General features: G+C 61.1%; 3 protein-coding genes and 1 pseudogene across 11 annotated transcripts; 2 read left to right on the forward strand and 2 right to left on the reverse strand.

The window, feature by feature from the left end:
• Nucleotides 1-248: 248 nt before the first annotated feature.
• Nucleotides 249-9,586, reverse strand: HRAS (HRas proto-oncogene, GTPase). Of its 9 annotated transcripts, none has more exons than XM_089914281.1 (6): nucleotides 9,468-9,485; nucleotides 1,732-1,893; nucleotides 1,386-1,564; nucleotides 1,136-1,295; nucleotides 964-1,040; nucleotides 249-614 (listed from the first exon to the last, which is right to left on the reverse strand). In XM_089914281.1, the coding sequence occupies exons 2-6, from the start codon at nucleotides 1,840-1,842 to the stop codon at nucleotides 551-553; spliced, it is 591 nt and encodes a 196-aa protein (XP_089770407.1). In that variant the 5' UTR covers nucleotides 1,843-1,893; nucleotides 9,468-9,485; the 3' UTR covers nucleotides 249-550. The 9 variants fall into 9 exon arrangements, with proteins under 9 accessions (XP_089770407.1, XP_089770408.1, XP_089770404.1 ...); XM_089914282.1 differs by lacking the exon at nucleotides 9,468-9,485 and adding an exon at nucleotides 4,932-4,948; XM_089914278.1 differs by lacking the exon at nucleotides 9,468-9,485 and adding an exon at nucleotides 4,875-4,937.
• LOC149748652 (uncharacterized) lies at nucleotides 2,249-4,197 on the forward strand (annotated as a pseudogene).
• Nucleotides 7,045-23,297, forward strand: LRRC56 (leucine rich repeat containing 56). Its single transcript, XM_089914271.1, has 12 exons — nucleotides 7,045-7,111; nucleotides 7,595-7,785; nucleotides 9,840-9,927; nucleotides 10,436-10,496; nucleotides 18,252-18,348; nucleotides 18,420-18,620; nucleotides 19,405-19,588; nucleotides 19,966-20,169; nucleotides 20,249-20,313; nucleotides 20,415-20,557; nucleotides 20,771-20,904; nucleotides 22,191-23,297. The coding sequence occupies exons 2-12, from the start codon at nucleotides 7,609-7,611 to the stop codon at nucleotides 22,481-22,483; spliced, it is 1,647 nt and encodes a 548-aa protein (XP_089770397.1). The 5' UTR covers nucleotides 7,045-7,111; nucleotides 7,595-7,608; the 3' UTR covers nucleotides 22,484-23,297.
• LMNTD2 (lamin tail domain containing 2) lies at nucleotides 23,138-27,631 on the reverse strand. The gene is given in 15 exon segments (XM_089914284.1): nucleotides 23,138-23,368; nucleotides 23,450-23,502; nucleotides 23,594-23,721; nucleotides 23,964-24,160; nucleotides 24,245-24,364; nucleotides 24,458-24,647; nucleotides 24,763-24,913; nucleotides 24,916-25,015; nucleotides 25,268-25,592; nucleotides 25,882-25,970; nucleotides 26,053-26,124; nucleotides 26,430-26,585; nucleotides 26,697-26,781; nucleotides 27,185-27,337; nucleotides 27,427-27,631. Coding segments are annotated over 15 exon segments (2,139 nt in total). The 5' UTR covers nucleotides 27,615-27,631; the 3' UTR covers nucleotides 23,138-23,236.

Here is a 27,631-nt window from a genome sequence, read left to right on the forward strand (position 1 = left end):
GAAGGCCTCCCTCCCAGGGAAGGGACAGTCTTTGGTCTCAGTTTCCCCTCTTGCCGGTTAAAGGTGAATAAAGTTTCGTGTGCTAAGTGGTAGACGGGCTGGTTCTCACAGCACTCAGAGGTCTCCGGAGGACGCACCCGGGGCCCGCAGAGGCAGAGAAGCTGCCGGATGCACGAAGCTGAGGTTCCCGCATGCCTCCTGGGGCGTCACTCGCACCGCAGCCTCCCGACCTCAGCCAAATGCCAGGGTCAAGACATGAAATAATTTACTGCGACTCAGCCTGTGCCCAGTGGGCCAGGACGGGGCTGGAGGAGAGTGACAACTGGGGGCCGCCGGCGTCAGTTCACGACAGTCTGTGCAAAGCGTCCCGGGAGGCCCGCGGTCACTCTGTCCACCGACCTGGGCTGGCCAGGCTCTGGCAGCACCTCCTTCCTTCCCTGCATCCTCAGCCCGCGTCTCATCCGGCACCTCCACAGCCCGCACCCACGCCGCTGTCAGGAGAGCAGGCACCTGCAGCTCAGGCAGCCCGGGCCACCCTCGTCAGGCGGGCTCAGCTTGCGCGCCTTGTGCTGCCGGATCTCGCGCACCAGCGTGTAGAAGGCATCCTCCACGCCCTGGGAAGAGGAGGCCAGCTCAGGGGGGGACCACTGCCTCGGCCTCGAGCAGAGCCCCAGCCCCTTCACCCCACCCCGCACACGGGGAGCTGGACCCTGCTCCTCTCCGGCCCCAGGGGCCACCCCGTGGACACCTGTCCTCAGCAGCTCCCCCGCGGCCCACTGAGGGGCTGGGGCTGACCAGGACCCGTGGGGCAATCTGGGGGCACAGGGGTGGGGGCCCCAGGGTCACCGCTCCGGTCTGGCTCAGGGCAGCTCTCTCCGGGGACCTCCACCTCCCCCGGGAGCTGTGTCGGCCCAGACCCGGGCCCTGGCCTCCCTCGCTGCCCTGCCATCCGGGGAGACTTACAGCGAGAGGGGCTGCTGGGTCACGGGGGTCCCGGAGGGTCCCAGAGGGTCCCGGAGCTGGAGCCAGAGCCAGAGCGGCTGCCCTGCGTCAAGGGAGAGGGGGCAGTGAGTGCGGCTCCCGGGCGGGGCGGGGCGGGGCCCTGGCTGGCTGCGGGGGCAGGGGGCCTGCTCACCTGGCGCGTCTTGGCCGACGTCTCGATGTAGGGGATGCCGTAGCTGCGGGCGAGGTCCTGGGCCTGCCGAGACTCCACGGTGCGCGCGGCCAGGTCACACTTGTTCCCCACCAGCACCATGGGCACGTCGTCCGAGTCCTTCACCCGTTTGATCTGCTCCCTGCAAGGGGGAAGGCGTGAGCCGGCGGGCAGGCTGCCCGCGGCCCCTGAGGGAGGACAGGAGGCCCCCGAGGGCTGGCGGGCAGCTCACCTGTACTGGTGGATGTCCTCGAAGGACTTGGCGTTGTTGATGGCAAACACACAAAGGAAGCCCTCCCCGGTGCGCATGTACTGGTCCCGCATGGCGCTGTACTCCTCCTGGCCCGCCGTGTCCAGGATGTCCAACAGGCACGTCTCCCCATCGATGACCACTTGCTTCCGGTAGGAGTCCTGGGGAGGACACTGCTTAGAGACAGCAGGCCCTCCGGGGATGGGACCCTCCCTCGCTCCTCTCGTGCCCCCCAGGACCTACGACGAAGAGACCCCTTCCTGCAGAGTGGGTAGAAAACAAGCCCGTGCCAGGAGCCAGGCTGTGGACAGGGGCCAGGCCAGCTCACCTCTATGGTGGGGTCGTACTCATCCACAAAGTGGTTCTGGATGAGCTGGATGGTCAGGGCGCTCTTCCCCACGCCTCCAGCGCCCACCACCACGAGCTTATACTCCGTCATTGCTCCTCAAAGGACCACAGCACAAGGCACTGCAGTGGTCGCTTGTCCCACCTGCCGAGGAAGCGGCACTCAGCACGGCCAGACCACGCAGGGGAGGCCCGCTGAGCTGCCTGGGCCAGCCTGCCCAGGCCCAGCCTGCCCTCTGGGCCCGGACATCCAGGTAACAGGGGCGGCAGCCAGAATGGTGGCCCAGCCGCTCACCTGTGGCACCTCCAGCCCAGAGGTGGGAGGGGGGTCCTGCCTCCAGCTGCATTTAATGACTGTGTGAGAGAAGCAGGGAGCCGGCTCCCCAGAGGCAGGGCTGACAGCTGAGAGCGTCTCCCAAGCATGCACCCGAATTAGAAGCTGCTGGGTAGGCAAGAAGCCTGAACTGGAAGCGCCGTGGGCTGACGTTACCAGCGCCCCCATGAGAACAGGCCTTGCCACAGTGGCGGACACAGCAGCGTGCCCGGACAGGCTGGTGGCAGCCGACAACCGGCTCCAGGCCCCCCCACCCCCGGGCATGCTGGTGCATTTGACAAGTATTCACTGAGCACCTACTGCATGCCAGGTACTGCTCCAGACACACGATAACGAGCAGACAGAAAGTACCCCTGCCTTGGCAGGTTCGGGCTACGCTCCAAAGAAAAAATCCACATAAAGGAAAAATAAAGGGAAACCCACGGGGCCCCACTGCCAGAAGAACTTTGGAGAGCATAAGGAAGGTGAGGAGGTGGGCAGGGGGCCAGGGCTCCAGGAAGCAGAAGCCGATCACAGGAAAAGACCCAAAGGAGGTGTGGAAATAAGGACACAGGTGAGAAAGGAAAAAGGCTTGGGGCCAAGGCCCCTAGCTGGGGTGCCCCCAATTTGTGACGCTTAAAGAAGGGATGCCCTTGTGGGGACAGTGGGCAGTGACTTCCTAAACCTCAGATTCGTCTGGTGTATGTGATGGCCGCCCGGTGCCCGAGCTCTTCGCAGGGGTCCTTGGGTCTCTGGCGGGTGGGAGACCCCGCCTAGCGCCATGGTCACGGGCGGGCCTCCGCTCGGGGACACCCAGTGCACTTGTGGGGCCCCGGAAGACAGGGCCCGGGACACGGAGCCGAAGGGGTTGGTCTGGGTGAGGCAGAGCGGACCAGCCGCCGCCCGCAACCCCCGCCGCAGCGCCCCGCCCGCCGCCGCCCGCGGCTCACCTGCGCCCCCGCGCGCCCTGCGAGGACAGCAGGCCCCCCGCCCGGCCCTCGCCGCCCCCGCCGCACTCACCGCTCACTGGCACGACTGCCCCCGGGGCCGGAGCCGGGGCGGGGCGGCGGCGGCGGCGGGGGCCGGGGTCGGGGCACTTGGCTCGCCCGGCGCATGGGCTCCGTCCGCGGCGGGTGCGGCTCGGGCTGCGGGCGGCGGACACCCGACCGGGCCGCGCACGCCCCGCCCCGCGCCCGTCCGTCAGCCCGGCACAGCCTGCCATTGGCCGCGCGCGCCGGGCCCCGCTCTGCCCCACCCCGGTTGGCCGAGAGGCCCGCCCGTCAGAGGCCTCGGCCGGGCGGGGCTTCCGGGAGCTGCGCGGAGGGCGGTTCCCGCCCGGCTGGGCCTCGTGGGCCGCGGCCTGAGGGGTTGGCTCCGCTGGGGACGGGGTCCGGGGGAGACAGCTTCTCCGGAAACTGCCCAGACTCTCCCGGGAACAGTCGGGACTCGCGGGGAGATAGAGACCCCGCGGCGAAGCGGGTCCGCGGCCGGGTGTGGACTGGGGCGGGGTCGCTGATGTCCGACTCGAGCCCCTGCGCCGCTCCTGGAGCCCAGCGCCGGGCCCCTGGGCACCTTCACGGCGCGCACAGCTGTGCCCACGCCCCCCTAGGCCGTCCCTGCGCCGTGCCGCGCAGCACACCGTAGGGGTTCCGGAGCGGAGGGGACAGCCCGAGGGCTGAGCCTCAGGGAGGGTGGAGCCCGCGGGGTCAGCACCGCAGACTCCCCCGGACCCGAGGCCGGGGAAAAGCGGAGGGGCTGCCGGGACGCGGGTCAGGTGCAGGTGGCTTCGGAAGGGGCTCCTCCCGGCTCCCAGGACGCCTGGCAGGTTCGGCGGGGTCCTTGGGCGCGGCTCAGCCATGCGCCCAGGGCCAGGCGGCGCAGGGCGCCTCGGCTGGGCGGGTACGTCTGAGCCCGCAGAGCAGCGAGTCCGGCTCAATCTTTTTACCCAGTGCGGGGGGTCTTGTTTTTCACTTACGTAGTGCGCAGCCCCGCCCCGAGCTCCGCAGAGGGCCCTTGTCCCGCGCTCCCTGATCTCCAGCTTCCCCCAACTTCGGCAGGCCCTGCAGACTACCCGTCCACCCAGCTTCCCCAAAGCCCGGAGCCCAGCCCTGCAGGAGCTCACCCTGAGGCCCAAACGGTACCCAGGAAATCCAACCCAAAAGCTGCCATAGGGGGTTGAAGACTCCCCCACCCCAAGCATAAATATGCACATTGTATCTCCTTTAGAGATTCTCAGAAGTACATGATTTAACATTTTAAAAAATTTCAAAGTAACGCATAAACACATTCTCCTTGTTTATAAGAAAGAATGGTGCATTACACGTAAGGCCAAACCTCCCCCTCTGCTCAGCCGGCACCCCCTTCCATTCCTACCCGTTCTGCGCCGTTCGGCTCCCTCCCGTGCCGGCTCCGTGCTATTCCCCAGGAGCTCACCCCACTGCAAGCCTTGACCTCGGCGGGCCCCTGGGGGGGGGCCGCCCCCGCCCCAGGCACGGCGCCGACCCCACGTGCCGTGGCTGTGTCCGGTTGGCCGTCCCGCGCACTGCGCCGCGGCCACGACGAAACCCGACTCGCGCCTGACGCGCGTAGACGCGAAGTAAAGGCGGATAAGTGAAAACGGGTGACGGCGCCTCTGGCCGGCGCGGACACTCTGGACTCCCCTCCAGGAGTCCAGGTCTGCATTTCCCTCGTCTTCTGAGGGTCCTTTCCCAAAGCGCTTCCTTTAAATCCCGCAGGGCCTTGGCCTCAGGGACGACCCGACACGGGCGCCTACCACCTGAGAAAGGTGGGCGCGAGTCTCCACCCCAGACCACCTTTGCGGAAGCCGACACCTGGCCTGCCTGCGCCCCGCCGTCTCGACCGCGTCTCACCTCCCCAGCTGCCCTATCGGCCCCGGGGGCGCTCCCGCGCGTGCGGGGCGGGACACGCGCGAACCTCCCAACCTGGTTGGCCGCCGCCCCGCCCGCCCTCCCGCCGGCCCTAGCAACCGTTGCTAGGGGGCGTGGCTCGGCCTCGCGGAGCTGGAAGATTCCCGCGGCTCATGAATATTTGCAGATTCAGAGAAGGCCCCGCCCCCGTTGCCTTGGCGCCCAGGCCCCTCAACCCAGCGGCCGGAAGAACAACCCCAAGTCGAAGACAGCGCCTGGCGAAGGAGGACGCCCGGGACCAAGCCCCCGAGGCTGAGGCACCGGGGCCGATCCCTCAGGTGAGAGCCGAGCGTGCCTTTGGGTCCGGGGCCGCAGGCCTCGCTGTCTCCTCCCGTGTCGGGGGGAAACTGAGGCCGGGGATGGAGCAGAAAGACAGTGAGGTCCCAGTGATGCCCCAATTGTCAGATCTGGTCCCCTGGGGACCCATCCCACAACCCCTGGCCCTGCTAAGGGTCTCGTGGTCACCGGGACAGGAGGGACCCCAAGCCCTGCCTAGGGACCCACTCTGGGAGTTTCCATGATGGGGACCTAGGAGGGGAGAGGCCCTACCCTCAGAAGGGATAGCAGGTGGAGGGGACCCAGAGAGGTGATGAGCCCGGCCAGGAGCTGGTGTTAGTCTGGGCCGTGGAGAGAGAAAGGCCACCACATTTCCAACTTCGGGGGCTCATGGAGTGGCAGGGCAGGATGGGATCAGGGCCATGAACAGTGTGGATGGGTCCAGGCCAGTGAGTAGATGTGAAGGGATAGTGTCTCAATGGGAACCTCAGCCTCCAACCCAGGCCCTGCTCCTTGGACCCCAAGACCTTTGGCTAATCTGGACCCATACTCTGGGCCTAGTCATGGGCAGGACCTCAGGTCAGCTGTTCTCAGGCACAAAGGGAAGAGGGTGGCCCACTGGCGTCCCAGGCCACAGTCTGGCCAGACCATCCCTTTCCCAGAGCCCAAGGCTAGCAGCCCTGGGGTAGGTGGGGGCAGCATCTTCCTAGGGGGCCTGGTGCTGGGGTCCTCCTTTGAGGCTTAGGGCCGTTCACCAGCTGGAGAAAGGCAGGCAGCAGAGGAACTTTCGGAAAGAAATCCTGGCCAGAAATTCCGCGAGGCTCTTCGTGAGGCTCCCCTGCATGGCCTTCACCTCCTTGGGTCCTTGGTGTGTGGTCATTTTCCAGACAAGGGCACGTGGAGCCCGGGCAGCTTGTCCCAAGGCCCAGCTTGTCCCACCCTCTCTGTCAAAGGCTAGCTGATCACCCCCGCCCCGGGGAGGATGAATCTTGACCATCCACAGGGGGTGATAGACAAGAACAGTGGCCAGAAGCTGCATCTGCCACATTCACTGATTTTGGGGGGGATATTCTTGAGCCCCTGTTCTGCACACTGGACATGGCAGGTGAGTGTCCTGCCCACACAGAGCTCACTTGCTGTCTCAGGCAAGGCACTCACTCAACTGAACTGAGGGCTGTAGAAGGGGGTCGGTCTTATCAGGTAGTAAGTCCAGGAAGGTCGGGAGGGAGCACAGGGGTAGGGGTTGGCGAGGCCCTGATCCAAGGTGGAGGGAAGAAGCCAGGATTTCCATACAGACTTCTGGCTCTACCCTCAGAAATGATTCCAGGGTCTGGGGCCAGGCACAGGCATCTATGTCTTTAAGGAGCAATGCCAGGTGAGCCTAGTGCAGGTGGACCACCTCCTGTGGGCCTGCGGGTAACGCCCAAAAGGGACAGGGTGCCTGGGAGGCCAGCCCACAGGGGATGGTCCAGAGCAACAGGCCAGGGACCCCTTTTGGAGAGGGTAAAGTTGGGGATGGAGGGAAGTGGGGATTTGAAGACCAAGCATTTGCATTGGATGGACCCAGAGGCACCCTAGCGTCGGTCACCCATATGGCTGTCTTTCCAGTCAGCCGGGCCAGGTGCCCCATCAGGATGGTTGAAAGGACCTAAGGGCCAGCCCCCAGGCTGGCATCTGCTCACTTCTGGGCCCTGTGGCCTTGGCCCAGCCTGTCCCAGGTCCCTCGAGCATGGTGACCTGGCCAGGAGGCCAACCTGACTGTCTCTCCCGCAGGTGCTGCCTGGGACCACATGCTGCCCTCTTGCCTAGATGTTTGACCCACGGTGGGAAAAAGCAGCTGCCTCCAGGTGAGGGGGTCTCAATGGGCACAGGGGTAGGGGGGGAGTGCCTGAGACCCTGGTCCTGAGCCCCCCAGGGTCGGAGACCATCAGGTGGAGAAGGACACACAGCACAAGGCCTGAGGCAGAGGCTTGCTGCTGGTTACAGCAGCAAATGGGCGAATGGGACCTCGAGGCAGCCCCCCTCCCCGGCCTACATGGGGCCTCAGAGGGCAGGCCGGAGCTGGCACCCCGCGTGGACCCTGAAGGACGGGCAGAAGCACAGGGAGGGTGGCCTGCCCAGGCCAGGGGTGTGAGCCCAGGCTGAGGGAGGAGACGGCAAGGCCCCCGGGCAGGCTGGGGCTTCACCATTACAGCCTTCTCCGGGCCAGAGGTGGGCTCCGGGGGCTTGTTGTGTGCGTGCATACATCAAGGGCTGCACAGGGTCTTGGCTGGGCTGTGGATCAGAGGAAGAGCAGAGGCTGATCAGCTTTGCCCTCTGCCTACACCCAGCAGGTTGGATGTGAATGGACCAGGCCTGGGACAGAGCCCATGGGCCTTGGCCAAGCATAGCCAGTGTCCAAGTGCGGGCGCTGAGCTGGCAGAGCTGGCACAAGCCCCGCCCCCAGAGCAAGGCCCCGGGCAGCCGAGGGGGCAGCCACAGCGGGCGGCTGCCAGAGGAGCACCTGTCACCTGCCCGACTGGTGAGTGCCGGGGGGCTGGGCTCGGCTGCAGGGGCCCGCGTGGATGACAGATGCCCTCGGCTCGCTGGGGCCCCTGCGCCTGCTCCACCCTTGGGCCGACCCCAGGTGCTTGGTGACACAGACGTCCCCCAGGCATTCAGGCCGCAGAAGGGCCCGAGCCAGGCCCAGCCTCAGATTTGCTGAGCCCCTACCGTGCGCTGGGCTCCAGGGACCCCTCCGTGAACCAGAGAGAAGGCCCCTCATTCCCGTGGGAAACAGGGTGACAGCCCATCCAAGCGCGTGGCGCACAGACAGGGAGCCACGAGCAGAGGAGGGAGCAGGCCATCTGCAGGGCGGGGCATCCTGGGGTCCCACTGACCGCATCTGGCGCAGTTGTTGAAGCCTCTCTCCCAAACCTGGGGTGCGGTGGCAGCTGCTTCCCACCCCCACACTGGGACCCAGCAGGTTCTGCAGAGCCCTCTCGCCTGCAGGTTCCTGCCCAGTGACCCCAGAGAGCAGCCCTGCACCTCCTGGTGACCGGACCCCTTCCCTTTCTGGCCATTGCTCTCGCCCGTCATTGGCCACGCTAAGGGCCAGGCGCTCCCCAGCACCCCTCCAGCCCGCACAAACACTTGCACCCAGGTGAGGGACCCTTGGAGACCCTGGGGTGACGCACCCATCAACACTCGACAGAAGGAAGCCTGGCTGCTTGAGGTCCCCACGCACCTTCCTGACCAACTCGGAGAAGGGTCCACGAGGTCTGGTCACTGCAGGTGGACAGGACACTCCCGCCGGCCCCCTCCCCACACCCCCCAGCAGCCCCTGTGTGTCCGCCCTCCAGCCAGGCCTGCAGCGCCCACAGTACCCAGGGTCCTGGTCCAGTGTGGACCCGTCACGTCAGGCCGCCGACCCCAGCTGCTGCATGGGCTGGGTGCTGGGGACACGCCTTGATCAGAGCTACTCCGTCCACCCTGGGACCTCCCCCTCCCCCACCCAGCTCCTGGCTGGGGAGAGAGCCTGCCTGTGTGAGCGTGGCCTAAGCACCCCAGGACCACCCTTGCTTCCTAACATATTTGAGTCCGGTGCCCACCATGCCAAAGCGTGGCTGCTGAAGCATTTCCCTCGGTCACTGGAACTGGGGGTCTCAGGCCTCTGTCCTCCCAGACCCTCTCGCATGTAGTCAGCATGTGGCAACTGGTTTCTCCCTGAGGCTGAGTCTTACTGAGTCATCCTAACTCCAAGCCCTTCTTCATTTTTTCTTTTACTGGTTTGAGCTGAGAAGCCATTTTATTTTCCAAGCCACGAGTTCCAGGACCCCTGGGCTCTCTCCACCAGCTCTGAACTCTGCCTTGTGTAAAACCTCATCAAATGCAGTGAACTGTGGCCAGCTCACTCTGCCCACAATTGCCTGGCACCTCTCCACCCCCATCACAGGTTCATTGTGTGTGTCTTCTGCCATCCAGGTTACTACAGGAGACCCTTTTACCAAAAATTCCATTGTCACATGACCTGGGTCTCCATCTTTCCAGCTTTAGTAACACTCACGTCACACGCCCCCCACCAGTTCCCATCCAGTGTCACATCGTTTCATCATTTTTGTTATGGTAGCTATTGGAGCTGCACCTAGATCCCAAGTTTTGTATGAGTCAGCTATTGCTATAGTGATGCTACGTAACGAACAACCCCCAAACTCAACAGCTTACAGTGCAGGTGTACCGTCCATGGGTTTGAAGGAGGCTGGGGCTCGGCCATGCTGAGCAGAGCTGGGCTCCCGGCCCCAAGCTGCACTGGGTCTGTTCCATGGGTCTCGTTAGGACACCAGCACACCTCAGGTCACACCCTTCTCTGGCAACGGCCCCACCAGCCACACAGGATCACAATCTCCACTCCCGTCACATCACACTTGTCGTCCAGCTGGAGCCAATCGTGGCCACAGTCAACATGGGTGAGGCAGGGAAACGCCTGCCCCCTGCTCCAGGCTTGCAGCCAAAAGCAGCAGTTTCACTGGGGGGCAGGGCGGGGTGTGTGTGACTTCTGTCCAACTCTTAGGGCTGACTCCCCACCGACCCCTGCAGCAGGCCCTGGCCCAGGTGGATGACCTCCGATTGGTGAGCGTGCTGGAGCTGTGTGTCAACACCCACGAGAACAGCCTGGGGAACTTTGGTGAGAGCCCCTCCCCATGCACACCCTCCACTGTCATGGCCAGGCCGTGCTTGAAGGCTCGGCCTGCTCGGGCCCTGCCCACCAGGATCTGGTCTTTGGGCCACTGCACCCATAGACCTGCCCTGCACCCCGCTCTCCAGGGACTGATAACCCTCTCCCGGGGCCCTGGGAGCACGGGACACTGGCTGGGGGGGCTGTGCTCTGGAGCCCAGCGTGTGGTCTGGCCATGCCTGCAGTTCCCCGTGGGAGGCGGCCTGGGGGCAAGACCCCGCAGAGTCCCGTGGCCCCGTGGCCTTCTGTGTGCCTCTGCCCCCACGGGGTGCCTCCTGCACCCTCCCCTGCTGGCCTGCGTCATTCAAACCGGGCCTCAGACATCAGCATGTGGCCCCAAGGCTGCCCCTGGGCCTCAGAGCAGCCGTCGGGCGGCAGGGGCCGAAGGGCGCTGACGCCTCTGAAGGTGCAAAGGGCAGCAGGGCCTGCGCTGACCTCTCTTCCTGTGGCCCCACAGGGCTGCACCTGCCCAACCTCAGCCAGCTGAAGCTGAATGGCAGCTGCCTGGGCTCCCTGAGGTGAGTGTCCACCCCCCGCGGTGGTCACGGGGGAGGGCGTGCTGCCGGCCTGGGTGGGGTCCTGAGCATCCCACTATCTCCAGCTCCCGGCCCTAACGCCCACCCCTGGTCACGTTGCCCACCCCTGGTCAGCTGGAGGCCCCGCTGAGGGTGACGCCAGCCACCCGGAGCCTGCAGTCAGGGTCAGGCTGGTCACACCAGGTTTTGTGGCTGACGAGGTCTCCAGGGACCTCCCTGTGGTGCCCGGAAGGTGCCCACTGACCTTTGGCAGAGGACCCCCAACCTGCGAGCCTGGGCGGCTCATCACCGACCAGCTTCTGGATTTGGGGCATCCCCCCACCCCTCACCACAGCCCAGGACTGTGTCCCCGTGCTGGTGGGGCCGTAGCTGGGGGTTGAGCCGGCCCCCATCAGCGCAGCAAGACAAGCAGAGGAGCATGGCCGCTACTGCCCAGCCGGACCTCAGGCCCCACGTGAAACACAACAGCATCTTAATAGCTTAAAAGACAAAATGCAAAACTCAGGACAAATTAAGGTTTTTGCTTACTTCGTCGGGCTGGAAAGAACAAAGCTGAGGTAATATCAGAGTTTATGGGGTGTTTGAACAAAATGGGTGTCAGGAAAACCCTGCTGGGATTTTTTTTTATTGTTCGTTTTTATAAATTTATTTTATTTATTTATTTTTGGCAGCGTTGGGTCTTCGTTGCTGTGCACGGGCTTTCTCTAGTTGTGGCAAGCGGGGGCCACTCTTCGTTGCGATGCGTGGGCTTCTCATTGCGGTGGCTTCTCGTGTTGCGGAGCACGAGCTGTAGGCGCGTGGGCCTCAGTAGTTGTGGCACGTGGGCTTCAGTAGTTGTGGCTCTCAGGCTCAGCAGTTGTGGCGCACGGGCTTAGTTGCTCCACGGCATGTGGGAATCGCCCGGACCAGGGCTCGAACCTGCGTCCCCTGCATTGGCAGGCAGATTCCTAACCACTGCCCCACAAGGGAAGCCCAGCCCTGCTGGTTTTATGCGGCCAGACAGCCGTCTTGGGGCAGTGGGAGGCCAGTCCCAATTCTAGAAAGTTCTCCTGATGTTTTAAATGGGCTGTAAGTATCCAGTCATTTCCAGAGGAGATGATAAAGGTATTCATTAAGCAGCCTTGCACGATTTTTCCTATTTGTACTGCTATTTGTCGAATAAACATCAAAAAGAATTTGAAAAACACCTGAAAGCCTAGAAGTGGAAGCAAAGAAGATCAGAGGCCGCGTGGCCCCCGTAGGTAGGGACAAGCAGGCGGATGCCAGCTTCCACGGCTCCTGCATGGCTCCTGGGCCTGCAAGGAAGGGTCTGGAAAGCAGGTTCTCAGAATTGCCTTTAGTACCTATACATGGTTCAGCAATATTCTGACAGAGACATCAATACTTTAAGTTAACAAAGACAAAAAAAATCATATTTACTCCTTCATTATTAAGGCTTACAAATTAGCTCAAAGAACAATAAAATATATAGAAAACATATAAAGGATGGAAAGTACAAAGAGAAGTGGAAGGTATAAAATTAAGTATTTGTTACCATTTGTAACAAAACAAAGTATTTGATTTCAAAAAAAATCAATTCCAAGAAAAAATTAAATCATTATTTATATAAAACATGTGTTCTGTTCCTTGATAACGACAGTGAAAACTGTAAGGAATCTTTAAGTTGTCTGTTAGCGAATCCTGAAACTTGGCCAAATGTTGTTTGCAAATCTCCACGGAGTGAAAGTAAACAAATATTTGTAAAAGGAAGCTAATTCAATATGACAGTGCAATGAAGTAGTATTACAGCTTAGCTGATGACAGAGATAGTCAAGACATTAAAACGTCAGGCAGTGTTATGAGGACTGGAAAGTAATTTTCATGTGATGGCTGTCACTTCATCCGAAGCTGAGAGAGAATTCAGCCCCTGAAAGTGTCACTGACGTGAGGACAGATGGGGCTGGTTTCCAGGCCAGCCAGCATCTGACAAGAGCACCCTTCACCAGGACCACTGTGTGGGGAAACCACAGTAACAAGCTCTGAAACTCAACAACTAACTTGGAGATCATTAAAATGATTGAAGGGACAGTTCTCAACTACAACTTAACCGTGTGTGTGTCCCCTGAAGACTCTCCACCCTTCCTCCTCCCGTGATCTCAGACCATGGTGGCTTTCACTTAAACAGAAACCCCTCATTTTGATTTGTTCCAGCCCATCAGTTCTGGCTGGTATTGTGGGTGTTTTTTAGGAGGTTTGTCTGCACCCCAAGGTCTTGGAGATATTCTACTTTTTCTTCTATTCACTTATGGTCTCACTTTTCATTTTGGGGTCTTTAATCCTACTTATCTGTGAGGTTGCTTCCACTCCTGATATGAGATGGGGACCCAGTTCTGTTTAGCACCACCTGGTGAGTTGGTTTTCCCAGCATCGTCTACCCCAGGCCCACGCGGACACGCTGGCGGAGTGAGGAGCTCTGTCATCACAGTCTTCATTGGTGCGCCTTTGTGTTAATCTGTAACATCTGTTACCCTCATCGTAGTTTTCCTTTTTCCAAACTGACCTAGCTATTCCTGAGCACTTATTCTTGCATTTGAGTTTTACGATCAGTTTGCTGGGTTTCACACACCCTTATCTTTCAGGATTTTGTTTTGTTTTGTTTTGGAATTTTAAAAAGGCACATGCTCATTTGGGTTAATTTTTATGTTATATACATCCATGAATATGGTATAGCTCTCCATTCATGTGTGCTTTAACGTTTTTAATAGAGTCTTTAAACTTCTTCTGTAAAGTTTATAGGTTAGAACGCTTTCAGCTGCAAGTTACAGAAACCTGCAGCCAACCAGCCTGAGCAGTGAGAAATTGTTTATCCCTTAAGTGCCTAAGGACCACGGGGCAAACCCTGTTCTAAGCACAGAGGATATGTCAGGGAACAGAACAGGTGAGAATCCCTGTCTCTGAGGGCACACAAGGAGCCCAGTGGTGGCTCACGCAGCCGGTGGCCCCCCAGGATGTGGCCCCCATCCCCATGCCTGGGGCTGCTGCAGCCACGTTGGTGGGCTGAGGGAGTGTGGTAGCTAGTCTTCTAGGGTTGCTGAACAAAGCACCACGAACCAGGTGTCTTGAACAGCAGAAACTGACTCCCTCAGGTCTGGAGGCCACGAGTCAAGATCAAGGTGTATCTCCTTCTGAGCCAGAGGGAGAACCCAGCTCACTCCTCGCTCCTGGGGGTTTGCTGGCCACCTTTGACGTTCCTTGGCTTGTAGACTCATCACCCCAATCTCTGCCTTCAGCTCACGTGGCCTTCTTCTCCCTGTGTCCAGATCCAAATTCCCCCTTTTTGTAAGGACACCAGTCATATTGGATTAGGGCCCACCTCACCTCCACCAATTACATCTTCAGAGACCCTGTTTCCATGTCAGGTCACATTCTGAGGTCCTGAAGGTTAGGACTCCAACATATGAATTTGGTGGGAGGGAGGATGCAATTCATCCCATAACAGGAAATGTGCCTTCCTGTGTCCATCAGTAAGAACAAGAAGGTTCCCAGCATTCTTCTGTGTTTCTTTGGCCAGAACTGTATCATGTATACACTCTCTTACACCAATCACTAGCAAGGGAATGGAATTATGATTGGAGTGGGCTAACCAGGACCCCCACCTGTGTACCCTGCTGCCACTTGGGACAGGGCAGGACACCAGCCTCCTCTGAAGGCAGGGCTCCCTGAAACCAGAACTGAATTAATTCCCACATACTTATAGTATTTTTATAATCATGGATGAGGGCCTGATTCTGCTGTATTCTGTTTGATTGTTGCAAATTTAGAGAAACACTATGCTGATTTAGAATAGATTTAAAAAATTTTTATTTTATTAACTTTTATTGGAGTATAGTTGCTTTACAATATTGTGTTAGTTTCTACTGTACAGCAAAGTGAATCAGCTATATGTATACATATATGCCCTCTTTTTTGGATTTCCTAGAATAGATTTTTTAAATCAATAAAACAATTGATTTTTATAAATGGGTCTATTACCTCTGGCAATAGTGTACCTTTGTTTTGTATTTAACATTATTGCCAAACTGTCCTATTAATTCAAATAATTTGTTAATTCAGATGGGTTTCCATTACTGATGGTGATGTTATCAGCAAGTTAGGAGTGCTATCTTTCACTCAAATCCTCCTGCTCCTTTTTCTTGTCTTATTGCTTTGGCCAGGATCTACTAGCCAGTACGATGTTAGACAGCGGCAGTGACAGTAGCAGGCATCCTTGGTTTGTTCCCGATCTTAACGGGTATGTGTCTGGGTTCCTCTGCATCTATTGACGTGATCATAAAATGATATTTCTCCTTTAGTCTATTTATGCACTGGATTCCACTGACAGATTTTGTGATGGTAATTCATCCTTACATTCCTGCAGTAACACTACTTGATGAGTTATTTTTAAATCACTGTAACCTTAAAATAATATTTGCTTTGCAATTTTCACATCAGTCTTCATGAGTGATAGTGCTTTAATGCCCCAGTTTGTACTTCTCTGGTCCTGGAATCAAGGACTGACTCAGACGGGGCCCTCCCTTTTATTGTTCTCTTCAACTGCTTAATTTTTTGAAACTTCCTGTACAGGAAATTATTGTGGAAGATAGAGATTGTCTATTCCATGATAGATCTTATTTTTAAAACTGATCCAGATCCAGGGACTTGGCGGGGATGGGGTGAGGGGTGTTAATCACTGTTTAATTTCTTTAGTGGTTATTAGTCTAGTTTTCTTTCTTTTGGCACCAGCTTTGTCTAGTTTTCAAGAATGTTGGTATATAGTTTGTTCATAATGGTTTTTGTTGTTTTAAATTGCTGCTATAGCCATAATTATTCCTCTTTTTAAGTTCCATACATTTATTTGCATTGTCCCTCTGTTCATCCTTGATCAGTCCTGCCAGAGGATTGTCTATTAAGTTTTTAAAGAATCAGCACTGGGCTCTGTTAATCTTCTCTATGTTTTTTCTAGTTATTACTGGTTCTGTTCTAATCTTGATTACATCTTTCCTTCATGTCCTTTTGTTATTTGCTGTTGTTCTTTTTCTGGCTCCTTGAGCTGAATGCTTAGCTTAATTGTTCTACTCCTTCCAGTTTTTTGATAAATGTATTTAAAGATCTAACTTTCTAGGGCTTCTCTGGTGGCGCAGTGGTTAAGAATCCGCCTGCCAATGCAGGGGACACAGGTTCCAGCCCTGGTCCGGGAAGATCCCACATGCTGCGGAGCAAATAAGCCCGTGTGCCACAACTACTAAGCCTGCTCTCTAGAGCCCGTGAGCCACAACTACTCAGCCCACATGCTGCAACTACTGAAGCTCATGCGCCTAAAACCCGTGCTCCACAACAAAAGAAACCACCGCAGTGAGAAGCCCACTCATCGCAACAGAGAAGCCCCACTCACCGCAACTAGAGAAAAGCCCACATGCAGCAACAAAGACCCAATGCAGCCAAAAATTAAATAATTTTTAAAAATAAAAGAAAATAAAAAATAAAAGAATCCTGGAGGGCAACTAGCAGAGGTTTGGCATGTGCAGAATTGTAATCTTTACAGAAGTGAAGAGAAACAATAGAACCTAACAGTTGTTTAAAGGATAAAGAAAACTTGTCAGACATAAAAGAAAACTTTCATCTACAGATTGAAATAAAAAACTGAAACTGAATTGGCAACCCTGAAACGTATCCTAATAAAGTTCCTGGACTTCAAGACACAGATCATATTGGGGGCAGCCAAGGAAAGAGATCAAGTCTTCCTTTAAGAAGAGAAAAAAAAGGACGTTTTCCTCAGACTTCTCCATAGAAACACTCAAAGCCAGAAGACAGTAGAATGATGTCTACACAGCCCAGCAGAAAGATGGTATGAATCAAGAATTTCATACCCAGCCAACATTTTGGAATGAGTAAGAGATTAAGGAAAATAGTTTGATTAGCCCCTCTTGAAGGAATCATGAGACGCAAATTTCAGCCAATTAAAAGATGATTGGAAAATGCATTGAAGGCAATAGACTGGGGAGAAACATGGAATCTCTGTAACTAAAGGTGGAGATTACGGTAACAGAACAAAACTTAAAAAACGCAACATACAGGTTAATCGGTGGATGAGACGTAACCGAAGGGGAATTTGTGAACCGGAAGATGGGCCCCAGCGACGCAGAAAGGTGAGGCGGGCCAGGAACACCTCAGAGGTGAGGAGGCGCCTTCACTTGGACCAGGGGAGCAGGCAGAGCCTCCAAAGCAGGAGGAAGAGCAGATGCCAAGACCAGGGGCACCACAGTGCAGGTGCGGTTCAGGACCATGGGGAGACCAGAGCTGCTGGAGCCGGAGCAGGGAGGGCAGGGCGGCCAGCAAGGACCAACGTGTGCCACCTCATCACCACAGGGAAGCCCCTCACCTCAGCGTCTCCAGTGAGTCAGCATTTCCAGGCAGCATTTCAGACCCTCGCTCCCAACCTGAATGCCCAAGAAGCTATTAATAGTATAATTAGGAATATAGCAATAGCCCCAGCATGAAAGGGAAAAGTCAGGACAAACCCACAGAACCCCAGAGGAAGCAGACAATGCCAGGAGGGGAGTGAAACGTCCAGGCACCTTTAGTGAATGTTCTGAGAGACACGGAAGAAGACGTGGCTTCTTTGCACCCTCAAAACAAAAACAAAACAGAGGGCTTCCCTGGTGGCGCAGTGGTTCAGAGTCCACCTGCCGATGCAGGGGACACGGGTTCGTGCCCCGGTCTGGGAAGATCCCATATGCCCGCGGAGCGGCTGGGCCCGTGAGCCATGGCCGCTGAGCCTGCACGTCCGGAGCCTGTGCTCCGCAACGGGAGAGACCACAACAGTGAGAGGCCCGTGTACCGGAAAAAAAAAAAAAAAAAAAAACCAGAATGCCATGAAATAAGATCAGAGAACAACGAAGGGCGCTTGGGAATTAAATGTATGAGGGCTGACAAAAAATGTCACCAGCATTGTTGGAAGAGAAGGGAATCTCCCAGAAAGCAGAGGAAAGGCAAAGAGATGGAAATGGGAGAGAGAAGGGATGAGAACAAGCTCCTTCTCAGAGACCACACGTGAGAGGCTGAGCTCCAGATACGAGAGCAGAGACTGCGAGGAGAGAAAATACAAAAGGGAATATCCCAGAAGCTGACAGAAAGGATGTGCAACAGTGGGCCGGTGCCCGGACAGGAGACGAGGGTCACCCAGGCTGAGAGGACCCCGCGGGCAGAGGTGGGGCCCACTGAGGTCGGGGGCAGATAGGAGAGCCCCGGCCTGCCCACTGGCAGGGGAGTGGCCGCCAAGGGAGGGTGGCACAAACAAGTCCCAGGTGCGGGCAAGGGGAGGGGCTGTGACACAGGGAAATCATCCACAAAAAAGGCCGGGAGGAAAGAGGGAGGGAGGACACCCCGGCTGACCCCGCTAGGGAGGGGACACCCACTACAGCGGGCAGCGGCCGTCTAGCACGAGGGCAGCTCCCGCGGCCAGGCCCGGACCCTGCAGGGGTTGGATAAGGTGCCCAAGACAGGCGGCTGCAGCCAGGAGGGAAGACAGGGGCCCAGGGGCTCTGGAGCCCCTTCCTCGGCCTGGAGGCCACCCAAGCCAGTCACAGCTGTCCCTGAACCTGGAGACAGCCAGATGTGGGTGGCGGCTGGGCAGGAGGCATGGCACAGGGCCTTCACAGCCACTGAGACATGACCCTCCGCCCCAAGACCGCACTGACCAGCCAACCCTACCCTCTGCAGGGACCTGGGCACCTCCCTGGGCTGCCTGCAGGTGCTGTGGCTGGCTCGCTGCGGCCTGGCTGACCTGGATGGCATCGGCTCCTTCCCGGCCCTGAAGGTGGGTCTGCGGCGCTCCGGGGAGTGCGGGGGGAGGGGGGTCCTGACTGAGCCCCCCCCCGTGCCCCCCAGGAGCTCTACCTTTCCTACAACGACGTCTCGGACCTGAGCCCGCTGTGCCTGCTTGAGCAGCTGGAGGTGCTGGACCTGGAGGGCAACTGTGTGCAGGACCCGGGGCAGCTGCGCTACCTGCAGCTGTGCCCACGGCTGGCCACGCTCACCCTGGAGGGCAACCCGCTATGCCTGTGGCCCGGCCCCGGCCCCGCCCACCAGGTGGGCACCGGGCGGGGAGGCGCTCTGTAGCTCCGGCCTCTCGGCCCGGGCACTGCTTTGTCCACCTGAACTCCGGCCGGGTCGCAGGGGATCCCAGGACACATGCCTAGGGCACACCCGCCTATTGCCGGGGCTTCTTCACTAGGAGCTCATTCCCATGTTGCTGGAGGCCCGGCGGCTGCCAGCTCGTCCTCCTAGGCCAGGACCAGACTCCGAAGGGCCACGCGTACACCCCAAGAAGTCTGTGCACACGCCATGGGGAACCACGCGTATTCTGTACAGTCTCCACATAGTCATGTACACAAGCACACACGCTCACATACACACACCCATGCAGGCCCCGTGCAGAGGCAGCCCCACCCCCCGCAGCGCTGCTCGTAAACTGGGGGTCTGTGCACACTGCCCGCGGCTGCACACACCCCCGCACTGCCCGTGCACTCCCAGAGCTCACACGCCTGCCCAGCTACTCGTGGTGCCTGTGCACAGCGGCCGCCCACTGGGCCGGAGCTCTGAGTTCAGGGCAGCTCCGCAGGCCAGAGGGCACCCCTGGACCCTGGCAGTGAGCCCAGAGAGTGAGATCATGCATGGGTAAGAGCCCGGGGTCCCTGCAGTCCCTGCTGTCCCAGAGTGACCCAGGCTGGCCTGGCCGCCTGGGCAGAGAGAGATGGCATCCCCGACTCCCCAGCTCCCCTGCACTGCCCCCCAGCAGGTCTGGGGGCAGCAGCTACAGGGCAATGCTGGCCTGACGGGCCCATCAGACTCAGGCTTGCCACCCCCACTGCAGGTGCCCCAGGGCTACAACTACCGGGCAGAGGTCAGGAAGCTCATCCCCCAGCTGCAGGTCTTGGATGAGTTGCCGGCCACACACACACGCCTGCCGACCTCCCGGAAGCTGGACCACGACTGGCTCGTGGTGAAGGAGGCCATCAAGGAGGGCAGCGTCCTGGACAGCCTGCTCCCCGGGCTGGGTACAGACGGAAGCCGTCCAGGGGCCTCGGGCTGGGGCTGCCCCAGGAGAGGGCTCCACCCCCCCACCCCTGGCCCCGCCCACAGGTCTCAGAGCCGGAGAGCCGCCTCGTGTCCCTTCTCAGCCACGAACCCCCCCACCCACCCCCACCTGCCCCGTCCCCAGAGCCCTGCACACCCGCCCCCAGGCCAGGACACCCTCCCTGTGAGCAGCCCTGGTGGGGGCCTCCCCAACCATCCTCAGGGGGAAAGGAGGGCCAAACCTGCCCCCTGGTGGCGCTGGGCCTCGGGCACACGGATGCTGGGTGGTGGGGGGCCCTGCTCCGTGGACAGGGTTCAGCTGGGGGGATCCTGGGTGGCCGGCTGGCGTGGGCCTTGATGACCTCTGATTTTGACTGTTGTGCAGGTTCTCCCCACGGATCCCCCGTTTGGAGACGCAGCCCCGAGCTATGCTCACCTGAGACCCAGCGCAGGGCCCCAAGGCCCTGGCCCCGCTCCCTGCTGGTCCCCGGGAGCCCCCTGCCTGCAGGCCTTCTTCCCCAGGGCCCAGCCCCAGAGGACGACGCCAGCAGCCTCACCCACGGTAGGCGACCCACCTCGGCGTGAAGCTGCCCTGTAGCCCCTCAGCCCCGAACTAGGCCCAGCCGCACCCTCTTCTTCAGGTGCCGGCCGGGTCCTCTGTGGAAACCCCGCCAAAGGCCTGCAGGAGCGCCGGCACCAGTGCCAGGTACAGCCTGCTCCCCCCAGCAGGCCGTGCCCCGGCCTGACAGTGCCTGCCCCAGCACCTCCCCGAAGGCCGTGCCCCTGAACCAGCCCGTCCCTCCCCAGGCTGGGGTGCACCCAGAGAGGCTGCCACTTCCCGGGCCCGAAGACCTGGCCGCCCGGGCCTCCGCGCCAGGGCCTGACCCTGCAGACAGCCGCCACCTCCTGGCCTCGGCCAGGCTTCCGGCCTTGAGGGAGCTGCGCCTGCGGTGGGTTCTCCCCGCCCCCCAGCCTGGCCCCGCCGCCCTGTGTGTCCCTTCTGGCTGAGACCTGCCTTGGCTGAGTGCTCGCTGGTCCTCCTGGTGGCTGGAGGGGCTGGTCACGGGAGCCCAAGGCTGGGGCACCAGCCCGAGCCACACTCATCGGGGATTGGCTCCAAAGGAGGCGCAGGGCTGCAGCCTCTCTCTTTCCCCGCACCCCAGTCCCCTCCCCAGTAGGTGCCTGGAGTCCCGGGAGGAGGGGGCTGCCGCCCCTGGGGGCCCACAGAGGGGCCCTGAGGAAGAGCAGGACGAGGCTGGGCCCACGACTCGCCCCCGCCCCCCGAGCCTGGCCCCAGGTACTGCGCGACCTCGGCTCTGAGATGGGTGGGTACGGGGAGGTCCTCTCTTGGGGTTGGGGCCTCACGACCAAGGGGTTCCAACCCCAAGTCCCCCTCCCCTGAGCCCATGGGACCATGTGGCCCCCAGGGCTGGATGAGAGAGAGAGAGAAGGCCCTCTAGAGAAGGGCAGTGTGAGCAGAGGCCAGAGGGGTCCTGGATGAAAGAGCAAGTGGCCCCAGGGGTGGGGGCAGTGAGGGGCCAGGACCAGCAAGCAGGACAGACCCACCAGAAGTCCTGAGGGGAGCATGGCACAAGGCCAGCCAAGGGAGCAAGGCCACCAGATGGGCAGGAGACCAAGGCGGGGAGGGGGACTGCCCTTCCTCTGTAGACAGGGCCTGTGCTGGGCTCGGGACACAGAATTAAGCCAGGCGAGGCCCTCCCTCAGGGACACTGGCTTCAGAGTGACCATGGCTGAAAGGAGCAAATGCAGGGCCTTAAGGCAGAGAGACCCCTCACCCAGCAGGCCCCAGGGAGGCTTCCTGGAGGAAGGGTCTGAACCGACTGGCAGAACAGCTGGGTGGGCAAACCCGGGGAGGGGGCGTTGTAAGCAGGGGCCACAGAATGTAGGCTGCAAGATTGGCCCAATGACCCTCCGGGGTGGCATGGCACTGGGGGCGGGTGCGCATCAAGGAAGCCAGGGTGGAGCAGGGATAGGGCAGGTCAAAGCTCTGCACTTCCTGTGCTGGCTGCGGCTTGCGGGGAGGGGCTGGGGAAGGTGGGCCATGAGACAGCCAGGAGGGGTGGAAAGGTGGAGGGGGAGCAGGCAGGCAGCCAGGAGGAGTGGCTGGAGGGGTGACAGGCAGTGAGGGACAAAGGGGTGCCAGGACCTCCTACTACAGTCCGGGGCCGGGCGGGCTCTGGGTGACCACGGACACACCCACCCAGCCTGCCCTCAGGTAGGTGCCAGGGCCTCGCTCTGTAGGGGAGGTTTGGGAACTGCCCCAGGGCCACCAGCCTGTGAGCATGCCCTAGGGGACGGGACCCAGTGACCCAAAGCTAGAGCCCAGACTTCCCCAGAGGTGGGTCCAGCTCAAGTAAAGGTCAGAGGTCACAGGGCCGAGGGGCCACAGCTTCCCTGGGGAGCACAGGAAGTGGGGCAGTGGGGTGCTGCCTTGGCGGGGGGGGGGGTGAAGGGCTAAGGGGAGGAGCCACAGTGGACACTGCAGCCCTGCCCATGGTGACCGCCCCAAGTGACTCCTTGGGGGCCCTTGTCTGACATGCCGTCTTTTTCCTTCTTTTCCAGAGCCTTCCAGGACCCTGGGCTACAACCTGACCCCCTCTCCTCCCAAGTCCCTCATGCCATCTGACAGGGGCAGCAACTCCTGGGGGTCCACAGATCTGCAGTTTCGGGGGCGTCGCCTCAGAGCCCTGGATAGTCTGGGGCCTGGCCTGGGTCAGGGGCTGGCTGCAGTGACTGCTCTGAGAGCCCTAGAGGTGGCCTCAGGCCCCAGCCCTCGAGCCGAAGGCTGTCCAGGCCCAAAGCCAGCACCAGATCCAGCAGCCAGACCCCCAGCCTCCAGTGCATGCCGCACCTGAACCTCATCGCCCCAGCCCAGCCCCACCCCTAGTGTATATCACTACCCACTGCCAGGCTGGCCCGGGTGGTAGGCAAGGGCCCCAGGGCGATCTTGGGAGCCCCCGTGTGAACTCTGGCCTCACAGAACCCAGAGGACCTGGGCGGGTGTGTTGGGGGGTGGGAAGTGAGCCTGGTACAGGAGAGGACCCTCTTGGTAGAGGGAAGTTAGGAGTTGGGACCACCAAGGGTGGGAAGAGGGAAAGCCCAGGAGAGGATGGTCCAACTCACCACCACTGGCCCAGCTGCCCACCTCTTCCGTGTGGCCTGGCCTTCCCTGGAGGAGCAGGCCTGGAAGAGAGCAGACTGGGCCCAGCCGAGGTGGCTGTAGCTGGGCCCTGTCCATCCCCTGGCCAGCCCTCCAGCCGCCCCAGGGCTCTGAGCCACCCTTGGGTTGCCGTGGTCCCGAGCAGAGGTGCTTGCCCTAGGCCAACCAGGGTGCGACCACGCCTCCCATCCCTGGTGGACTTGTGGGGTTCCCCGCGCGGGGATGGGGTGGCCAGCTCCCTCCTCTTGGGGCCGGATACCCGGAAACCAAGCGAATCATTTTCGACTCTCAGGTGTACAGAAATGCGGTTTACTTGGTGGGCGGCGTTGGTTCAATAAACTATGCAGCTGGCACCGCCTGCCTCCGGCGCTTTCTCCCCGCCCCGCCCCGCAGCCACAGTCGTGGAGACGCGGGAGCACAGGCGCCGGTGCCGCCGACCCGCCCGGCCCTACACCGGCCAGCGCGAGTCCGCGGTGATGGGCAGGCAGCTGAGGAAGCGGAAGCCGAACCTGCTCTCGGCCGTGCTCTGCACCGACAGCGCCACCATCGGACAGCCGCGGTCCACGCTCTTCCGGCGCACCTGGGGGGGCGGAGCCTGAGTGGCCACAGGGCGGGGCCGGGGCGGGGCGGGGGCTGCCCGGACGCCCGCGCCAGCACTCACCCGGACCTTGTGTTCCTTCCTAGCCTGGCAGTCCTCGAGGCCCAGCGCGGCCTCTGCGCGGGACAATGAGGGTGTGGGGTCGGCCGGCCGCCCCCTTCTCGCTGTCCGCCCCTCCCTCCACGTCCCTCCCTGCTGCGCACTCACCGGGGACGGGGATGGGGCTGGCGGGCAGGAGCTCTGGGTGGGTCTCGGCGGCGCCCTCGGGCCGCGCTGGCACCTCTCGCTGGCGGAGGAGCTTTCTGGTGCTCAGGCGGGGCAACTGGACCCGCGTCCTGGGGGGAAGGGCGGTGAGGGAAGTCGTAAGAGACAGAGCCTGTCTGCGGGAAGGGGTGGTTCCGGAAGGGACGGGGCCAGGGGAGGTGGAGGACCTGAGGGGAGTCCTGAATAGCTGGAGGGTGGTCCTGGCAAGGGCGGGCCCTGGGGAGGTGGAGGACAGTCCTAGCAGGGGGTCTGGGGTCTTTGTCGAGTCTGGGCCTGGGGAGAAGTTACGGGCTGGGGGACCCGAGGTCCTCACCCCGGCCTCCGGCGCCCGGCCCGGGCCTCCTGCACCCGACCCTTGCGCGGGGGTCGAGGCAGGGGCTGCTGCTCCGCGAGGTCGGCACCGGGCCGGGCCTCTGAGAGCGGGAAACGGTCGATGGACAAGTCGGTGTTGTCGGCGAAGATCCTGCACACGGTGGTCACGCAGTGAGCGGCCTGGTGCTCGCTGAGGACCTGCGGGGCCGTGGGGGACACGGTGGTCACCTCCACCCCGCAAAGCCCGCCCTTCCCACCACCCCCGCTGGGACCCGCACTGACCTCGCCTTGGGGGTTTAGGAGGAGGGTCACGCAGCCCCGGCTGGAGTGGAAGTGGACGGGCTCCTGGCCCAAGGAGGAGGGTGGCTGCCGCTTGGTGCTGCTGGGCGCCTCGCCCCACACCTGGGGACGGCGTCGGCGGCCGGTGAGGGGTGAGGGGCCGGCGGCGGGGGGGGCCGGGGCGGGGCCGCGAGGGGCGCGGGGAGCAGGGCGCACCGTGATGTGTTGCCTTGGCTCCAGCAGCGTGCTGGGCGGGAAGCGGTACATGCACACGGGGAAGTCGCGCACCAGCTGCTGCAGCACGAAGCCACCCAGGTCAGCCGTCTCCTCCAGTGACTGGTTGAGGATGCGCACGAACCTCCGGCGGTGGCTCACCGCCATGATCTTCAGGCAGGAGCCCGTGGGGCTGGGGCGGGAGCGCGGGCAGGGGAGCTGTGCCGAGACGTTCGGGCCCCTCCCACCGGGGTCCCGCTAGGAGACCTGCTCCCGCCCTTGCGCTTGGGGCTGGCTCCCGTCCTCACCTTGGACAGCGCCCGTAATGCCGGGAGTGGGGATCCGCACGGGACTCAGGCTTCTGGCCATTCTTGCCCTGCCTGTCCGAGTGGGTTTTCCGGAGATCCAGGGAGAGGCGGCCTGTCCAGGAGGGGAACCCCAATATGGAGGGTCCACTGGGGACATCTCCGGTGAGGCCAGACCTGGCCCACTGCGCCCTGAGGCTCCACGTGGGAGAGGAGCAGCATGAGGCGAGGGTCGGATCGTAGACAGGGGAGACGGCTGGACCCAGGAGGCTGCGCGAAGCGGAGGAGCGCCTGGCAGTACTTGCTGGGACGTGGGGGGATGTGGATTCAGGCCAGAGCGCAAAGGCGGTGGCAGTCGTCCTCCAAGACCACCTTAACCCCTAGGGATGTGGCTGGAAAGGCCCCAACTGCCTCAAACTGGGCTACTGTGAAAGCCCAGAGGGTGGGGGACACCCTTTAGGACTTTGGGCAGAGATCGCAGTCCCGCGGGGGTGGGAGGGGGAGAAACCAGGGGAGCCCCGCCCACTCCACCTTCCCACGTTGCTCGACTGTCCCCGCAGAGGCTCTGTGCCTGTGCCTCCTTCTGCTCAGCAGTGTGGCCTGGCGCCTGGAGAGGGTCCCCTGTCACTTTCTGCATATGGTAACGTGCAGCCAGCAGGCAGCTGCTGGACTCAGAGTCGGCACCCCCGGAGCTGCTGGTGCCCACCAGGGGCAGGGAGCTCCACTCAATGCTCTTGAGACGATGCTCCCTCTGCCGGCAGTACAGCTCTGAGTTCCACTGGTCAGGCTGTGTGGCTGGTGGGAGCTCCGGGAGCGGCGGGGCCCGGAGGTGCCTGCAGGCCAAGATCAGCTCGCTGCCCGTGGCTTCAGCTCCTGGACCCCAGCCCTGCCCCCATCCAGCCTCCATAAGGAGGGCAGGGCACACCAAGTTGTGGCCCCAGTCCCTAGGATCCAGCCTGGGCAAAGGGCTCATGGCTGGACAGAGATGGCCCCAGAGCCCTTTCCCTTCTAAGTGACCTGTCCAGGGACACTAAGGGGTGGAACTTGGAGTTTGGTCCATACCAACCAAGGCAAGCCCTCCCCTCCCCTCACCCCTAGGGAGTCCCCACCCAGTGCAGTTACTGTTGATCTGAGCTGGACTCGAGGTTGGTGAAGAGGTTGGGGTACCGGTGGGCGATGCTGTTCCAGTCCACATTCTCCAGCCGGAAACCCTGGCCAGGGAGCAAGAAGCACATGACCTGACCCTCCCGCAGGACTGCAGAGCCAAGAACACACCTGGAGGGCCTCGCTTACCACCCCAGCAGTGGGGGGCCGATCGTTCTCAGAGAGGTCACTGGGGCCCATCAGGGTCTCTGCCGTCATCACCTGCAAAAGGGGCAGCAGGCTGGGGGGAAGCGCTCCCCTCTGCCCAAGGTCACTCTCCCCTCTGACCTCCCCAGGGCCTGAGGCACACACTTGCTAAGTATCAGGTGTCAGGGACTACAGGGCTTGTAGCTCCTCCCTGCCCCAGGCCTCGGTCCCGGTTCCAGAGGCAGCCTGAGGGGGGCAGGCCTCCCAGGCAGCCCAGGGACCCGCAGCAGAAGCGCCAGTCTCAAGGGGACATGCTAGCTGTCGGAGGGAAGACTGAGGAGGGCGGACTTGGGGGGGGGGCGCCCAGAGGCCAGGCTCACCTCCACACCGCCCGTGGAAGACCGCAGCATGCGGTCCACCCAGGAGGAGCGGGCCAGCTGCAGGAGGCAGGACTTCTGCAAGGCCTGCAACTCTGCCTCCAGCTGCCGCAGCGTGTTTCTGGTCTGCAGCAGCTGCTCCTCCAGGTGTGCCTTCTCCTGCTCGGGGAGGGCGGGGCCTTCTGCAGACCCTGCCGGCCAAGGCCAACCCCTGCCTGCCCCCTCCGCCCCCCGTCCGCACCCCACTCCCTGATCCCACCTGCCCCTCACCAGCTGGGCCTGTCCCTTCTGCTCTTCCAACTCCAGAGTCAGCTTTTGGACCTGGTTTTGCAAGAGCTTCTGGCTGCGCGAGCTCCTGGGGGAAAGGGCAATCTCAGCAGCCCCCACCTCTGGGTCGGCAGCCAAGGAGAGAAGAAGGGGCTCCTCTTCACTGTCATTAGGGGCCTGAGGGCACAGAGTGCAACTGGGCCAGGCCAGGTCAGGCCCTGAAGAGGTCTGGGCTGGAGGTGGCGTCCAGGTTGGGTTCAGCACCCACAGACATGTTCGGGATTAGGGTCTGGGTGGCTTTACAGTATATTAACTTCTTCAGGGCTGGGGTGGGGTATCAGGGCCAGGTAAGGACAGGGGCTAGAGGCGAAGATCAGGGCCAGGGTCAGGGCTGCGGTCTTGGCAGTGGACTTTGGAGTCAGACATGAACTCGGAGTTAAGGTCGGCACGGGGACTGGGCAGGCGGGGGACCAGCAGTATATGCTGCTGACCTCTCGGCTGGAAGCCCAGCCACTTCCTGCAGGATACGGCAGTGTCGGGCCTCCCGGTGGTTCTCGATTGCCCACCGCAGGGCCTGGATCTCCAGTTCTCGCTGCCTCCACAACAGCCGCAGAGTGCGGGGGTCCAGGGACTCCGGGGCAGACCTGAAAGGCCAGCGCTCCTTCCGCTTGATCAGGCCCTGCTCTCTGGCTGGCCTGGCCCAAGCGGCTGACCTCCCCCCTCCCCTCCTTACTGCGGGTTGACAGAGGAGACCATCCTGGTGGAGCTGAGCTTGGTGTCCTGAGGGCATGCGGGAGCCCCACGGTCAGGAGAGGCGCTGGCTGGGGGCCCCACGTGGCCGCTGACCAGTTCTCGGTCCACCAGGGATGGGAAAGCCTTTTCCTCGGCATCTTCAGCCTCCTGACAAGACTCAGGGGCCATTCTTGACGTTGAGGGAG

Source organism: Delphinapterus leucas, chromosome 7 (genome assembly GCF_059928025.1).
Source record: "Delphinapterus leucas isolate spDelLeu-1000000601 "Yukka" chromosome 7, BTC_Dleu_Yukka2, whole genome shotgun sequence".
In the NCBI taxonomy this organism is placed as follows: domain Eukaryota; kingdom Metazoa; phylum Chordata; class Mammalia; order Artiodactyla; family Monodontidae; genus Delphinapterus; species Delphinapterus leucas.

Excerpts from the sequence above, each read along its gene's own strand:
- LRRC56 (XM_089914271.1), top strand. The coding sequence starts at position 7,609 with ATGGACCAGGCCTGGGACAGAGCCCATGGGCCTTGGCCAAGCATAGCC. Across the intron at positions 9,928-10,435 it reads GAACAGCCTGGGGAACTTTG|GGCTGCACCTGCCCAACCTC; the intron begins GTGAGAGCCCCT and ends GTGGCCCCACAG. Across the intron at positions 18,349-18,419 it reads GCTCCTTCCCGGCCCTGAAG|GAGCTCTACCTTTCCTACAA; the intron begins GTGGGTCTGCGG and ends CGTGCCCCCCAG.
- HRAS (XM_089914281.1), bottom strand. The coding sequence starts at position 1,842 with ATGACGGAGTATAAGCTCGTGGTGGTGGGCGCTGGAGGCGTGGGGAAG. Across the intron at positions 1,565-1,731 it reads AGTACGACCCCACCATAGAG|GACTCCTACCGGAAGCAAGT; the intron begins GTGAGCTGGCCT and ends TGTCCTCCCCAG. Across the intron at positions 615-963 it reads ACCCAGCAGCCCCTCTCGCT|GGCGTGGAGGATGCCTTCTA; the intron begins GTAAGTCTCCCC and ends TCCTCTTCCCAG.